At 37.2% G+C, this 15,514-nt stretch overlaps 1 protein-coding gene, 1 long non-coding RNA gene and 1 pseudogene across 6 annotated transcripts in view; 1 reads left to right on the top strand and 2 right to left on the bottom strand.

Annotated features, from left to right (window-relative positions):
• LRRC39 (leucine rich repeat containing 39) overlaps positions 1-15,514 on the bottom strand; it is a 37,523-nt gene that overhangs the window by 20,278 nt on the left and 1,731 nt on the right. For 2 of the 4 annotated variants that reach the window (XM_073896256.1, XM_073896253.1), the window contains exons 1-2: positions 7,514-7,660; positions 3,568-3,760 (exon numbers count right to left, since the gene is read on the bottom strand). In XM_073896256.1, coding sequence (XP_073752357.1) covers positions 3,568-3,680 — 113 coding nt within the window. In that variant the 5' untranslated portion in view covers positions 3,681-3,760; positions 7,514-7,660. Of the gene's footprint in view, positions 1-3,567; positions 3,761-4,635; positions 4,717-7,513; positions 7,661-15,514 lie in introns of those variants that run through there. The other 2 variants (XM_073896255.1, XM_073896254.1) reach the window with 2 other exon arrangements.
• Positions 4,209-10,068, top strand: LOC141373409 (uncharacterized). 2 transcript variants are annotated; one of them, XR_012379349.1, is made up of 3 exons: positions 4,209-4,744; positions 8,457-8,599; positions 10,014-10,068. It is a non-coding gene; the product is annotated as an uncharacterized lncRNA (long non-coding RNA). The 2 variants fall into 2 exon arrangements; XR_012379348.1 differs by having other exon boundaries at positions 4,676-4,796.
• On the bottom strand, positions 10,777-11,049 carry LOC141373455 (ragulator complex protein LAMTOR5 pseudogene; annotated as a pseudogene).

Here is a 15,514-nt window from a genome sequence, read left to right as displayed (position 1 = left end):
CATCTAATCCATAGATAGTTAATAACTTTATAATGACTTGCAAATAATACAGTTCAACTTCAGAGTTAAGTTATATGATTATATTCCAATTTTATTCAGATTTCATTTTTCAGATATAAAAATGCATAAAACCTTTGTTATTCTGAAACACATTCCTATTGATGTTTGGTTCATTGCAAACATACATAAGAATAATATCAAGCTATGAAAATGACTAGTAAAAGGTTGCAAAAAATTTTTTTTAGTTCTACACTAGAAAATTTTTAATGTATGAGAAATGAGAAAGATTAAGTTTAGAATTGAAATCTTCTCAATTTTAGCCTCTTAGAATGATACATAATAAAGAAATATAAGCAGTTATCAAAGAACATAGGTTTAATTAATTTGAATAGTCACTTGCCAAAAAGATCTATGTATTTCAGAACAAGATTTAATGACAAGTGCAATTAGATGTCTTATTCCTAAACTTTTACTTAAAGAATTCATCAAGCAACCATTTTATGCCAAATGCTATGCTGCACATTGTGCATGCAAAAAGTTTACAGTGAGGCTATTACTCAACTAGTCTCTTTCCATCTCTATAATGATTCCTAAATTCTTTCTGGATCTAAATTTCTATGATCTAAGTCCAGAATGTATCACTTAACTTGGTGACCATGGGCAATTCATACCACCTCTGTGGGCCTTACCTATTAAAATGGGTTTTGGATTAAATAATGTCTAAGGTCTCTTCCAGCTCTAGTGTTCTGTAATTCATCCATTATTTAGTCTAAGCTTGATGTTCTTTCAATTTTAAATAGAAATTTTCTAACTCCTATGAAACCCTCTTATTATAGTCTAAAGGCTTTCCCAGATTTTGCCACACCAACTCTTACCCAAGTGCTTGATTTCTTCAGGACAGCTTGGCATCAAAAGACAATGGGGTCAATTTCTGTTTAAACTTTAGGCTTTTTGAAATAAATCTTTAGCCACCTTTAGCCAAGAAAAGCAGCATTAGTTTACATCCTTAACCTTTTCTATCCCTTGCCTATCTTGTAGAGAGAGAATGTGAAGCTACTGAAATTATTCTTTTCTTTTTAAAGACTTTACTTATTTATTTATTTACTTGAGAGAGAGTGTGTGCACATGAGGGGCAGCGGAGGGCAGAGGGAGAGGGAGAATCTCAAGCAGAGTCGATGAGGGACTAGATCCCATAACTGTGAGATCGTGACCTGCACCAAAATCAAGAATTGGATGCCCAACTGACTGAGCCACCCAGGTGCCCCAATTAAATGGTTCTTAACTAAACATGTGTAATAGGCGAAGTTCAGGAGTTTAGAAGCAAGTCAGGATTCCTGCCCTGCCCACTGTTTAAAAAAGGGATAGGATTTATTAAGAGTCCTCTGGAGTCAAGTTTATCATTACTGCAGAATACAAACATAATAGATTTCATAAGAGTAGCTTTATATATAAAGGACCAATCTAGGGAAAGACCTAAGGTGAATATCATGCCTCCTGAATCAGACTGCATGGGTATGAATACCAGTTCCACATTTATTAGCAGTGTGATCTTTGACAAGTTACTTAGACCTATCCCTCAGGTTTTCCATCTTTAAAAGGGAGAAAATGAACACTCATGTGTGCCAGAGACTGATATTCCTCTTCTTCCTCAATAATAGAGTCTCTAAATTTAACTGGGCCCAAGACTTCATTTAGTCATCCTCCCTTGGAGTTAGATATGATTCATATAACTGGGATGTTAACAGAATTAAGAGTGTGTGCAACTTCCTGCTAGCTGGGATCAAATATGTTGGCTGCAATTGGTGTATCATTTGGGGCCATTAAGTGACTTTAGGAATGGAAGCCATGCACAGTTGAGCAACAAGATAAAAGCCTGAGTATCTGACTCAAAAGTTATCTGACTAAAAAGTTAACATATCTTGTTTAGAAAATATTATTTTGGGGTCACTGGGGTGGCTCAGTCAGTTATGCATCTGACTCTTAATTTCAGCTCAGGCCATGACCTTAGAGTCGTGAGATCAAGCCCCGCATCCGGCTCCCTTGCTCAGCGAGGAGTCTGCTTGGGATTCTCTTCCTCCCTCTTCCTCTGTCCTTTACCCCTTCCCCCCTCTATCTCAAATAAATAAATCATTTTTAAATTTTTTAAAAAAGAAAACATTATTTTGGTTTTCCTTCTCTCATAATGCAAAATAATCCTCATCAAGACACTGTTTTCAGTGTGTTGAGAGGATTAAATGAGATGTACAAATAAAGCACTTAGAGTGCCTAGTAAACAGTAGGTGCACAATAAATGGCTGCTACCCTCTTCACTGTCAGCATCATTATCCTTTTTATTGGCTTTGGTTGGAAAGAATGGCCCCTCCCATCCAGATTTTTATTTTTACAGAGAGCAGACACAAAATGATTGCTGATCAAGAACCTTTGCCCCTCTTCTTTACTGGGAGAATAGCTGTTATCTTCAAGCATTTGTACTCCCCCCAAGTAACCGAGGTATAAATCTTAATTTGTTTAAACCAATCATACAGTCTCATTCCCCTAGAAGGGGACTGGATTAAGGGAGTCCAAATGACCCAGTTCCAGTCAATGAGAGCTGAGGGAGAGGTTTGCTAAAGCGCCTCAGAAAGGCTTCCTCATTCTTGAAGAAACAGAAATCATTTCCACTCTTCTGATAACATAATGATGCTAGCTGTGATGCTGGAAGTGGACCAGCCATCCTGTGACACTCACAGTGGGAACCTGAGGACCAAACTGACACACTGAGATCAGCAGTAGAAGGTGATAAAAAGAAACCAAGTCTTTAAAGCTCTTCAGGCTTTGGGATTGCCTTATTTCAGGGCTTCCCTAGTCCTTACGCCATTCTTAGTTGAATTTTATGGTACTTGTTAACTGACACAGGAGCATTTTTTCCACTGAGATATAATTGACATATAACATTATTAATGGTCCAATATTTATATATGTTGTAAGACAAAAAGACAATTTAATATTTAGAAAGAGACCTGGTGAATGAGAATCATAGGGATCCATGAGGAAAGTGGCTCTTCTTGCAAGACTAATAGAATACTTTGGAGACATCCAATCAGGAAAATAGGGAGATATCCAGAAGGCAGAGGAAATGAGAGCCAAGCTATTTAAGTATAGCCCAAATCAAGGAATCAGGCGATCCACAGGGACCCTGGCTGAAACTCACAGCTGTTCAAATAGGTGAGAATCTCTAGTACCTTCTATTGCCAGATGTTGCTTTAGTATCTACGGGATATAATACTGAACGAGCAATCACTGAAAAGTGGACTAAAAGACACTAATCAAACTTTGAGGAATGTTGAACTGACTCCTATGAGGGCCTGAAAATAACTACTATTTTCACATACAGACACTTGTATTTTTTGTGGCCACCCTCACATAGCCATACTTAATTGAATTGGGTGTATCCTTTAGTTATATTTTGAGTTTTCACTAAATAAAAATATCAAATTCAACAATAAGTCATTTAATAAGTGCTCTTTTCTATAACGATGATATTTTGAATTTTCACTAAATCAAAATAACAAACATGTTAAAGCATACTTCTGTTGAAATTCCTTCTCTCGCTTCAGGTCTTCATTGTGTTTCTTTATTCTTTCTTCCCAAACTTCCTTCACAGCATTGACAGCCCCAGTACAAACTGCATTTTCTGACATGATTTCTCCACATTGTCACAGAGTCACCAACTTCATTAGGTTCTGAATAGCTGAATCACAGAGGCCATCTCAAAAAGGACCTAATTGTAATGGAGAAAAAAATGTGTTTCAGAATGTTCACTGAATCCAGAAATGATCATAATAGCTTATATTTATTGAACACTTTCCATGTTGCCAAGACTATTTTTATACACTTTACATGTCATCTCTCACTTAATAATCCTCATAAAAATACTATGCCATGGATGCATTTTTTTTTCTTTAAAGATTTTATTTATTTATTTGAGAGAGAGAGCATGAGTGGGGGAGAACGAACAGGGGGCAGAGGGAGGAGTAGCAGGCTCCCCGCTTAGCAGGGAGCCTGATGTGGGACTCGATCCCAAGACCCCAGGATCATGACCTGAGCTGAAGGCAGACGCTTAACTCACTGAGCCACCCAGGCACCCTGCCATGGGTGCTTTTATTGTGTGTAATGTACAGATGAGAAATTGAGCCTTAAAAAAGATGGGCAATTTGTTCAAGGTCTCATGTCTAGTATGTGACAGAGGTGGAAAGTGAAGCCAAGTCTACTTCCATTGCCACTATGTAATTGACAATAATGAAAAACTGCAACTAGTTTACATGCCCAGTTTAGGAAAATGATTAAATAATGGATATATACATTTAAGACCAGCATTTGGGGTTATCTACTTAGTCTAGATGCTATATGCATAGGCTGGAACTTGGTTAACTGGCAGAATGCTGGGATTATTTGCTCTTGTAAAATACATCATCAATGGGCAGGTGTAATACTGAGGATTGTGACCTGAATCTCAAAAAGGAAAGGACAGTACAAATAGGGGAATGGTTATGTAAATTATAGTAGATCCATTTGATGGAATGTTCTTTGCCTTACAAATAATTGTAATGATTTCTCATCAAATTGTATTGGTAATAGTGAAAGAATTTGACTCACAATTAATTGAATTATTTCTTCCCAAATTCAGGAAGTCAAAGATGTCCACAATCACAACTATTCAACATTATACTGGAACGACTACAAGGCAAAGGAAGTAAATAGAAAGGTATAAAGTTTGGAAAAGAAGAAGTGCAATTTGCAACAGTGTAGGGAAACAGGTACTCTCATACACTAAAGGTGGTAGTATTTGTTCTCTATGGAGAGAAATTTGGTAATGTCCATCAGTCTTATAAGTGTACATTCATACTCGTAGGAATTTACATTGCAAATATTTTCAATCTTAAAATTACATATTATAAAGTTATTCACTGCAATGTTTTTCATAGAAGCAAAAGACTGGAACAATGTAACTTTTTTTTAAAAGATTTTATTTATTTGTCAGAGAGAGAGCACAAGCAGGGGGAGCAGCAGGCAGAGGGAGAGGGAGAAGCAGGCTCCCGGCCAAGCAGGGAGCCCTATGTGGGACTCGATCTCAGGACCCTGGGACCATGACCTGAGCCGAAGGCAGATGCTTAAATGACTGAGCTGCTCAGGCATCCCACAGTATAACTTTTGATCAGTAAATTATAGTACATCCATATCATGGGAAATTATATAGCTCCATAAAGTAAAACATTTCATATACTGACATGCCACGATCTCCAAAATGTATGCTATGTCATAATTTAATTTTTCTGTCCCAGTGAATATGGGTATTTGGGTACCAGAGTTTTGCTATTATGAGCAATATTATTTCCAAAATTCTTGTCCTCATCTTCATGGTGCTCAAGTGGTATTGCTTCTATTGGGTCTATACCTAGAACTAGAACTGCTGGATCATAATATATGTGAATGTTCAAATTTAGAAGATAGAGCCAAATTGTTTTCCTAAGTGATTGTGCCCACTTGTACTCTTACTACAACTGTATAAGGGTCTCCACTGATGTACCTCCTTCTAACAAACTACTGCATAAAATCTCATTATGGTGACAAATTTATACTTCCCTGATTACTAAGTGCTGCAAGTTAATACACAAAGATTGTCCAAATAAAAGACAAAAATCCCGTGTATTGTTTATAAGAGGTATTCCTAGCATAAAAAGAGGAAAAAATAGAAAGTATAAAATAGAAAAAGATCCACACCTAGATTTATACCCAAGAGAAATAAAAACATGTTCACACGAAAACTTCTACCTGAATGTTGAAGTAGTAGTATTCACAATAGCCAAAAAGTGGAAACAACTGGCTGTCAACTGACAAATGGATAAACAAAATGTGGTATATCCATACAATTGAATATTATTCAGCCATAAAAAGGAGTAAGTACTGATACACGTTACATCATGGATAAACTTTGAATGAAGTGTGCTAAGTGAAAGAAGCCAGACACAAAAGACCATGTATGATCCCATTTATATGAAATGTCCCGAATAGGTAGATCCATAGAGAAAAACCAGTAGATTAGTGATATCCAGGGGCTTTCCAGAGGGCGAAAGAGGGAGTGACTGCTAAAGTGCAGTTTCTTTTTGAGTGATGGAAATCAACTTTTTAAATAAATCAACCTATAAAAAAGCAAGGACAACTTATTTATGGCTAAAGAACAGAATGTAATATGTATAATACATCTTGAAAATATAAAAATAAATACTTTAATAGAATGTGGAAGAAGGAGATGCGGAAGTAGAAGGAAAGAACACTAGTAGCCACATCTTCAAAGTGGGGAGTCATAGACACTGTATTTTGTGGAATGAGAACTAGATATTGAAGCATTTGTTTCAAGTTACAAAGGTAATCAAGGGAGAAACTAAAAATAAGGATATAACTCTATGGAGGTGTAAGTGAACTTAAGCATCATCTTTCACAATGAAGTTCCATAGATAATGCCTAAAGTTGATAAGAAATAATAACCACCTTTGAAAAAATACAAAACAAAACAGGAACTATGGAGATAACCACCGAAGACTAAATCCTGAAATGGTTAAAATGCTTACTTCTAGAGTGATAAAGAGAAATGGGGTAGAGAATATTGCTTTTCATTATTAATCTTCTCTAAAGTATTGATTTCCTTAAAAGTATGCAGTGGGGGAGAGAGACAGAGACAGAAAGGGGGTGGCAGAATAACTGTATTACAGAGGACAAAAATGTTTAAAATGTTAGGATGGATATATAATTGCCAATGCAGAAAATTAGGAGGAAACAGTTTCTATTTTTAAGCAAAGCATGCACAATTTCCACAGAAATGGACTGCAAGGTCTTTTTGCCATCAAGAAACCTTGGGATACATACAAACCCCTGGGGACATCACAGTCAACCTACAATTTATTGCCTCAGATTTTAGCAAGTTTGAAGTGTTTATCACATAATAAAACATTTTTAAAAATCCCAAGTATGTACATGTAAATGTGTATTTTTTTAAACATATATAACCATTCATATGCTCATTGGGTTCCTCAGTTTGCCACTGAACTTCATTCAGCCATCAGCTTTCCTATAACAGTGACCAATTTCCCTTCAAGGAAAACAAGTCAATAATGATATATATATTTCTACCTCCAACACAGAATTGTGTTCTCTACCTTGATTAGATAACAGAAAAGCACATAGTTTGGCAAGGACATACCCCGGAGAGTCTGCTTTCTGAAGGCAAAAGAAAGAAAGGAAAAAAGAAACCCAAACAAACCCAAAAACAAACAAAAAAATGCTTCTTAACTTTGAGGGAAAGCAGTATTCCAGAGGAAAACAATTACACGCATGACTATGAAACCCCACAAGAGACTTTTAAATTCAATTCCAAATTCAGTTGTACATTCCAGCAAATTCAGACACAGTGAAGTCATCATCAGCAACCTCTTTCTATGTGAAGAATGGGGAAAAAATGTTTTTGAAAAACACTTACCACTGTCAGTGGATGCAGAAGCTAACATGCCCAAAGTTAGTGACTACCAGCTGAGAGAGGATTTCAGGGAGAATTGTTTTCAGTGTGGCTCCGGGATGATTAAAATCCTCAGTCAGACTTGTAATCAAGTGAAATGTAATGTGAGCCTAATTCTAATTTTAGATCTTGGACAAAGCTGAGAATAGCAAGTATCACATGGAGCTCCTGTGCAAAGGATCAAGTGATAGATAACGTATGTGCATGCATTTTGCCCACTGCAAGTGCTGCGTACAGGCATTATAAAACTCTCAGGCAGGGGCGCCTGGGTGGCTCAGTCATTAAGTGTCTGCCTTCGGCTCAGGTCATGATGCTGGGGTCCTGGGATGGAGCCCCATATCGGGCTCCCTGCTCAGCGGGAAGCCTGCTTCTCCCTCTCCCACTCCCCCTGCTTGTGTTCCCCCTCTTGCTGTGTCTCTTTCTCTGTCAAATAAATAAGTAAAATCTTTAAAAGAAGAAAAAAACAAACTCTCAGGCATAACTAGTTCTAGACTCCTGAAAAAAAAAAACCTATTGAAGTCCTTCCACTTTTCATGACTTACACATTTTGCATATTTAATAGAATATAATGCATCTATTCCAAGCAGAGAAACTTGAAAATATGAGAGAATTTTTTTATGGCATAACAAAAACCCTACTTGGTAAACCATAGATCTGTAAATATTTAAACTAAAGGTAAAATGCTTCACAAAATAAGAAAAGTGAAGATGTAGATAAGTACGGGCAACAGAGAAGCTCCAAGCTCCCGCTGCACCCAGGCCTCAAATTTAATTCTCTCATTCTTTATCTCTTCAGCCTTCATAGATAGGAGTTAATTCCAGGTTCTTTAAAAAAATCTGCATTTATTTTTTGTTTTTTTGTCTTTTGTTTTTTAATGCTATACATTTTATTTATTTATTTATTTTAGGTAGGCCTCACACCCAGCATGGAGCCCAACACAGGGCTTGAACTCACAATCCTGAGATCAAGACCTGAGCTGAGATGAAGAGTCAGATGCTCAACCAACTGAGCCACGTAGGCAGCCCTGTATTTAGTCTTTGAATTGGTAATGTAAGTACAAAAACAAAATTCAAAAGATACTGAATCCCCACCTAACCCCACCTCCAGCCATTTAGTTCTCCTAACTGAAGGCAATCACTGTTGCCACTTTTTGTGTGCCCTTCCAAAGACGGTGTGTGAATTTACAAACATAAATATGCCTATATCCATTAAAAGCACACACACAGTGACATTCACAGACATACACAATGCTAGCATACTACATATATTTTTCTATACTGTGTTTTCTTCACTCAGAATATATTGGAAAATTTTTCATATTAGTATATTTAGAGTTACATCATTCTTTTTAATGACTACATAGCATTTTGGTGTGTAGGTGGATCATAATTTGTTTAGCCACTTGGACACTTTGGCAATTTTAGTGTTTTTAAATGCCTGATTATTCCATAGAAATTCTTTAATGCTTCTATAACAAATTAGCTCAGAGAGCTATGGGGCTGCTCAAGACCATAGAAAGAGTAAAGAAGGTCACAGAACCTGAACTCTAACCTCCCTGTCCAGAGAGTTTGCACCACCCCACACCACATGGCTTTCCTAAATATGTTCATAAGGCAACCTGAAGGTGCAGGGAGGAGTTTTGTTTTGGTTAAGAAAAGTACTAAATTGTCTCTTTGGAAATAATTTAGATGTATTTTTGCCTTTGGCACTGTCTACAATTAAATTTTAATTTGGTAGTATTTCTAGAAAACCCACAAATCCCAAGGCTCTCTCTTTCCCTCTTCTAGCTTCTTATTTCCCATGGTCTCAGGCAATACCATACAAAGTGAGACCAACTGAGAAACTGTTGATGTGACTTATTCTAGAGAAATGGCAGGGAAAGTAGAAAAAAGTGAATAGATTTATGAACCACTTATGAAGGATTTTAGACAGAATTTCAGTGATTTGGGGACATGGCATGTGAGAGAAGGAAGAGACAAGACACTATATAGTGCCCTCTCCATAGTTTGACAATCCTCCATTAGTGAACCCCACTTTACCAAAGGAGAATTAGGGGGAAAATCTCAGCCTCCCTTGCTACAGAATTGGGGAATATGAGTAAGGTTCATGTACTTTGATTTAGAAGCAAAGAATGTGAAGAAATCAGCTGGGTGGCTAGAGTCCATTTTTGCTGGTTTAAGTACAGCAGACGCAATATATTCTGGGGTTAGTTTTAGCAGATTGAGTTTCCTGACCTCAGTGGATGCAGCTGGTTCTGGGGGCAGCCATAGCAGCTCCCTTCCCAGGCCAGTTCTGTGGGATAGTTCCAGGACTTGTTCTATGAACTAAGATTCCCTCTTACTTAAACATGCCTGGCAGAATCCTGTCATCTGGATCTAAGAAACTGACACAACTATTTTAACTCTTTCTTGTTTTATTTCCAAAAATATGCTTATATTGCTATTTCTTCATGTACCAATTTCAGAGCCATCTATTGACTTCATACATAGAAGATGCAAATTCTGGGGCACCTGGGTGGCTCAGTTGTTAAGCATCTGCCTTCAGCTCAGGTCATGATCCTGGGGTCTTGGGATCAAGCCCCGCATCGGGCTCCCCACTCAGCAGGAAGCCTGCTTCTCCCTCTCCCACTCCCCCTGCTTGTGTTCCCTCTCTCACTGTCTCTCTCTCTGTCAAATGAATAAATAAAATCTTAAAAAAAAAAAAGAAGATGAAAGTTCTGTGGTCTTAAACCACCTACTCACTATCGTATACCTCCCCTCCTCTCATCCTCCCAATATAGTTGTCATAATTTTTGTTAAATCAGTAGTGTTTATTATGTAAATATTATTCATAGTTGATCCAAATAATAGAAATAATTACATTCCTTTCCTTTTGTACTTTTTGTTTTTTTCTGTAAAGTGTACTTTTTTATTTGTTTAATTTTCTGTGTACCTACCACTGTATTTTTATATACTTTTCTCTTCCTCCAACCAGATTTATTGAACATAACAAAATTCTATAAACCAAATGACCTGAACCATGTTTCAAAACATGGTCCTTTCTTACTAATATTTTGATAAGTCAATCCGTTGAGTGTCCCAAAGAAGCTTATTCCAAAATTAATAGAAAATTGCCCAATGCACATAAACAAATGGCCTAACTGCTGGAACTTTCATCGTTCTATAAGATAATTAACATAGGTAGGATTGAACCCCTATGACAGGCTGCTGGAGAACTGATATGAGATGTCAACAGGCCATTTTGTGCACCACTACTATGATGCTATCATGTTCCTGGATCAAAAGGTTACATGATCTGATCCTTGACAACCACAGGAATGTCAGTGGGGTCTGAGGTTAACTTAGCTGCTTGCTGGGCTAGAACAGATATCACCCCAGCATGCTCATCTGACAGGGCCCATGGTAGCCCAGATCAACTCCTTGTAAATCTGTGCATAGGACCCCAACAATGGATAGATTCTTCATTGTGTCTTCCAAGTGCTGCCCTAAGGTCACCTCCATCCTGTCTGCCATAAGCCTGGCCTATATCTTTATATACCTGAATATCCTTGGAAAAGTCACTTAATCTCTCAGTGCCTCAGTTTCTTATTGGCAAAATGTAGATAAAAATAGGAGCTCTTCATGGGCTTTTGTGAGGATTAAATGAGTTAACATACAAAAGAGCTTGGACCAGTGCCTGAGAGGAGTAAGTACTCAATAAAGGTTAGTTCTTATTACTACCCTCTAACAGTAAAGCCAAGAAAGGGGAAGATGGGAATGGAAATGTTTGCCATATGATCATAGGAAGAAGGTTAGCTAACTCTGAAAGGGTTTTCTTCTGACATGAAGACAGAAATCAAGGAGAAGGTAATTTTACAGTGGAGGCAAGGTAAATGAGCTCATCTTAAATGGCTTCATTCTTCACACAAAGTTAGGTATTTCATTTAATAATGCTACACAAATTGGTTTATCTTTTCCTTCTATCATTGTGTGTGTGCCAGGTGCTTGGTGCCGAGGTTTGCATTCTGAGGTCCCACCGGGATATTGTTCATCAGAATCCATGGCCCTGACTGAGTACAATTGCAGCGCTTGTGTTTAGAAAAAGCAAACAAACGTAGAAGAGCAACTAGTGGGATGGCCAGGTAAAAGGGGGTATATAAAAGCACATTACCAATACAATGTCATTCAAAAGAACTCAAGCAGGATCTCAGAGATATTTGCACACCCATGTTCATTGCTTCATTATTTACAATAGCCAAGAGATAGAAGCAACCAAAACATCCATTGACAGATGAATGGATAAAGAAAATGTATATACATACAATGGAATATTACGCATCCTTTAAAAAAGGGAAATAATGTCACACACTACAACATGGATGAAACTCGAGAACATTATGCTATGTGAAATAAAACAATCACAAGAGGACAATCTGTATATTCTACTCATAGGAAATAGCTAGTCAAAATCATAGAAACTGAAAGTAGAAAGGTGGTTCATGATATGAGGAAATGCGCATGATACCACATTACAAGAAAGAAAAGGGTATCACCTTTTTATTTTAGTCAGGCCTTCAGTTGATTGGATAATGCCACCCGCAGTGGGGAGGGCAATCTGCTTTCCTCAGTCTATGGATTCAAATGTTAATCTCATCCAGAAACACCATGGCAGACACACCCAGAATAATGTTTGGCAAATGTCTAGGTATCCCAGTCAAGTTCACACATAAAATTAACCATCACAGTAGGCATCCCTATTTAATGCACAAAAGAAACCAAAGTTTAAAGAGAGTAAGGGACGTATCAAAGCTATCCAGCTGGAAAATAGCTGAGCTAAATTCCAACTCAGATGGATCTGACTCCTAGACCTTGACCACTGGGTTATACTGCTTCCTTTTAAAAATCAGTTTATGGCGGGGCGCCTGGGTGGCTCATTCGTTAAGCGTCTGCCTTTGGCTTGGGTCATGATCCCAGGGTCCGGGGATCGAGCCCCACATTGGGCTCCCTGCTCAGCGGGAAGCCTGCTTCTCCCTCTCCCACTCCCCCTGCTTGTGTTCCCTCTCTCGCTGTGTCTCTGTCAAATAAATAAAAATAAAATCTTTTTAAAAATAATAAGTTTATGGCAGTTACAGAAAATTACATTGGTAGGTGGACACCAAAAACATCAAAGCAATTTTTATTATTGCTTAATGCATCTTTAGAGAGGCAGTGAATGGAGGTAGGGAGGAAGAGAGGTAAAAGTAGCCGGGGACTGAGATTCAGGCTACATAAATAGCTCCATTTCCTTTTCACTCTATTCCATCATAACCTGTGTTAATACCTAGGCATATATTTAGAGAAAGATAATGGTTTTTAAACACAAAATACTAAGATAGTTATTACTCTGTTTTTTAAAAGCATGATTTTTTAGAAGTTTTTTAAAGTTTGTCTGTTTGTTTATTTATTTATTTTACATAACCTCTACACTAACATGGGGCTCAAACTCACAATCCTGAGATCAAGAGTCACATGCTCTTCCGACTGAGCCAGCCAGGCACCCTGAGCATTATCTTTTACAAAGTGTAATAGAACAATAGAACTAATGATCATTTAGTCAAGCTTCTTCCCATAAATTCTGACAAGACTACAGTACTATAAGTAATCCTGTCAAGCATACAAGCATCTACTTTGTGTGACCCATTTATTCAAATAAGAACAAGAGAAAAAAAAGGAACATAGGGAAAAACAGTGGAAAATAAGAGTATATGACCTCGGGATTTTGATCTGTAATGCTCTTTTTATGACTCCCTAGAGTCTTTTAATAAAACAAACTGTTATTTTTCAGAATGGAAGGCTTTGAAGCAGAAACACTATGTAACTAGAGTTCCAAGAAACATAAATAGGAGACTTGCCCTCATCAGATCAATAATTTTTCAATGTTAAGCATTCTCTTTCAAAGATAGAATTTGAAGCCTCTGTAATTGCACTTTGATTAGTTTAAAGACTTAAGAATATTTTAAAAGTGATTTGTTTAGCTGTAGAATTTTCTGGAACACTGATATTCTTTTATGTGAAAATGTTCCATTAAGGTTGTATGTGTGTGTGTGTGTGTGTGTGTGTGTGTGTACACAAGGAAAGAGAAACTCCTAAATAATAGACAACATACTTGCCAAATATTAGGGAGTCACTGTTTTCCACATTTTGATACTTATATTAGGAAGTTGTGGCTACATACTAACTTGCATCACTTGGTCTGACAAAACAGGGACATTTGTTCAGGAGATGATAGGAAACACTGTTAGACACCAAATACCTTTACCTTGGAGCTCAAGTTCTCAGGTTCTAGCTGGTCTCACATGACTTTGGCCACATGACCCCACAGACTTTCAGTCTCTAATAACTTAAATATCTAAGTTACTAAATTGGCTGAGAAAAATATTTAATTTTAGCTAATTATTTCTTTTTTCTATTATTAACTATGTGTTTTATAACCAAAAGTTAATATATTTAACGAGGAATGAAAACAGTGCAAAATACTTTTTGCACTGGTTTCATTTCTGATATACACACACATCATTTCCCTAAACCAATCAACAGTGGAGACACAAGAATTAGTGTATGAAAATCATTTATTCGATAGCCTACTAGGAATTGGCCAGAAATTAGAAGGTCATTGGAAATGATTTCAAAATCTTCATTTGAGAAAAGCATTCCGTGAGTCTAAGTAACCAATATGTTATTTAGCAAGCAAAATACAAGTGACCAAAACATAATTCCTCTTAGGAATAAGTTGGTGCCATATTCTTACATGAAATATAAAACCTAAGCAGCGGTAATCAGAATATTATGCAACATTCTAGGGCAATTTAAATCTCAAATGAGAGGACTACAGAATAAAAGTCATTACAGTTTGTTTCAAAAGGAAAAAACAAAACAGGGGTACCTGGCTGGCTCAGTTGGTACACCATGCAACTCTCGATCTTGGGGTCATGAGTTCGAGCCTCAGGCTGGGTGTAGAGATTACTTTAAAAAAAAGAAAAGGAAAGAAATTAAAGGAAAAAAGAAAACAAAGAATACCACCAAATAATGACACAAATTTGCACTGGCTTTCTTTCTTTTTTTTTTTTAAGATTTTATTTATTCATTTGACAGAGAGAGTGGGAACACAAGCAGGGGGAGTGGGAGAGAAAGAAGCAGCCCTCCCACTGAGCAGGCAGCCTGATGCGGGGCTCGATCCCAGGACCCTGGAATCATGACCTGAGCCGAAGGCAGACGCTTAACGACTGAGCCACCCAGGCGCCCCTGCAGTGGCTTTCTATATGTCGAATGAGGTATTTTGGGCCACATAACAAAAAGATATGTTGCTTCTGCTTTTATTTTTATGCACTATTTTTTAGTTCTACAGAAATAAAAGCTACACTGAATTTTAAACTCTGTAACTGGATAAGTCTACATGAATTACACAATATTTTGTTTCTAGGATACTGACCCAACTTTTGAGGATATACTGTAGACATTTTAAGAGGCAACTACAAACATTGTTTTTTCACATTTCCGCAAACACTATGCAATTACTAAACCTGTAATAGCTAGTAAAGATAGAAGCTGTGAAACACTTTATTTATAAAGAATTGCAAACCAAAACCAAAAAAAATCTTTCGGAATTAGAATGCATTACATTTATATATCAATATTTTTAATTTTCACAAGCTTATTAGAGAAACGAGTGCAGTAAATGACCATGGTGGTTTTAAAAAATTATGCCATCCCTGTGACAGTTTGTCCTGCTCTGCCCAAGCAACATGTGAACCAACGGGGCCCTTCTAATCTTGTGCCAGAAACACAATGGGACCAAAGCCAGGTTCTTGTGCAATGTGCGACGCCCTTGGTTTAAAGAGTTATTAGTGTGGCGACTTAGCTTATGGACTCCTCTGTGTTGCATTTGCATAACTAATGTTTCAAACTGTTAGTCATTCTAATTTATATTCATCCCTGTAGTTTCCATTAA

This window comes from Callorhinus ursinus, unplaced genomic scaffold (genome assembly GCF_003265705.2).
Source record: "Callorhinus ursinus isolate GAN/ISIS: 27379988/994484 unplaced genomic scaffold, GSC_fseal_2.0 scaffold9, whole genome shotgun sequence".
NCBI classification, from domain to species: domain Eukaryota; kingdom Metazoa; phylum Chordata; class Mammalia; order Carnivora; family Otariidae; genus Callorhinus; species Callorhinus ursinus.
The sequence above is the reverse complement of the archived record's forward strand: the minus strand, read 5'-3'. Positions and strand labels throughout refer to the sequence as shown.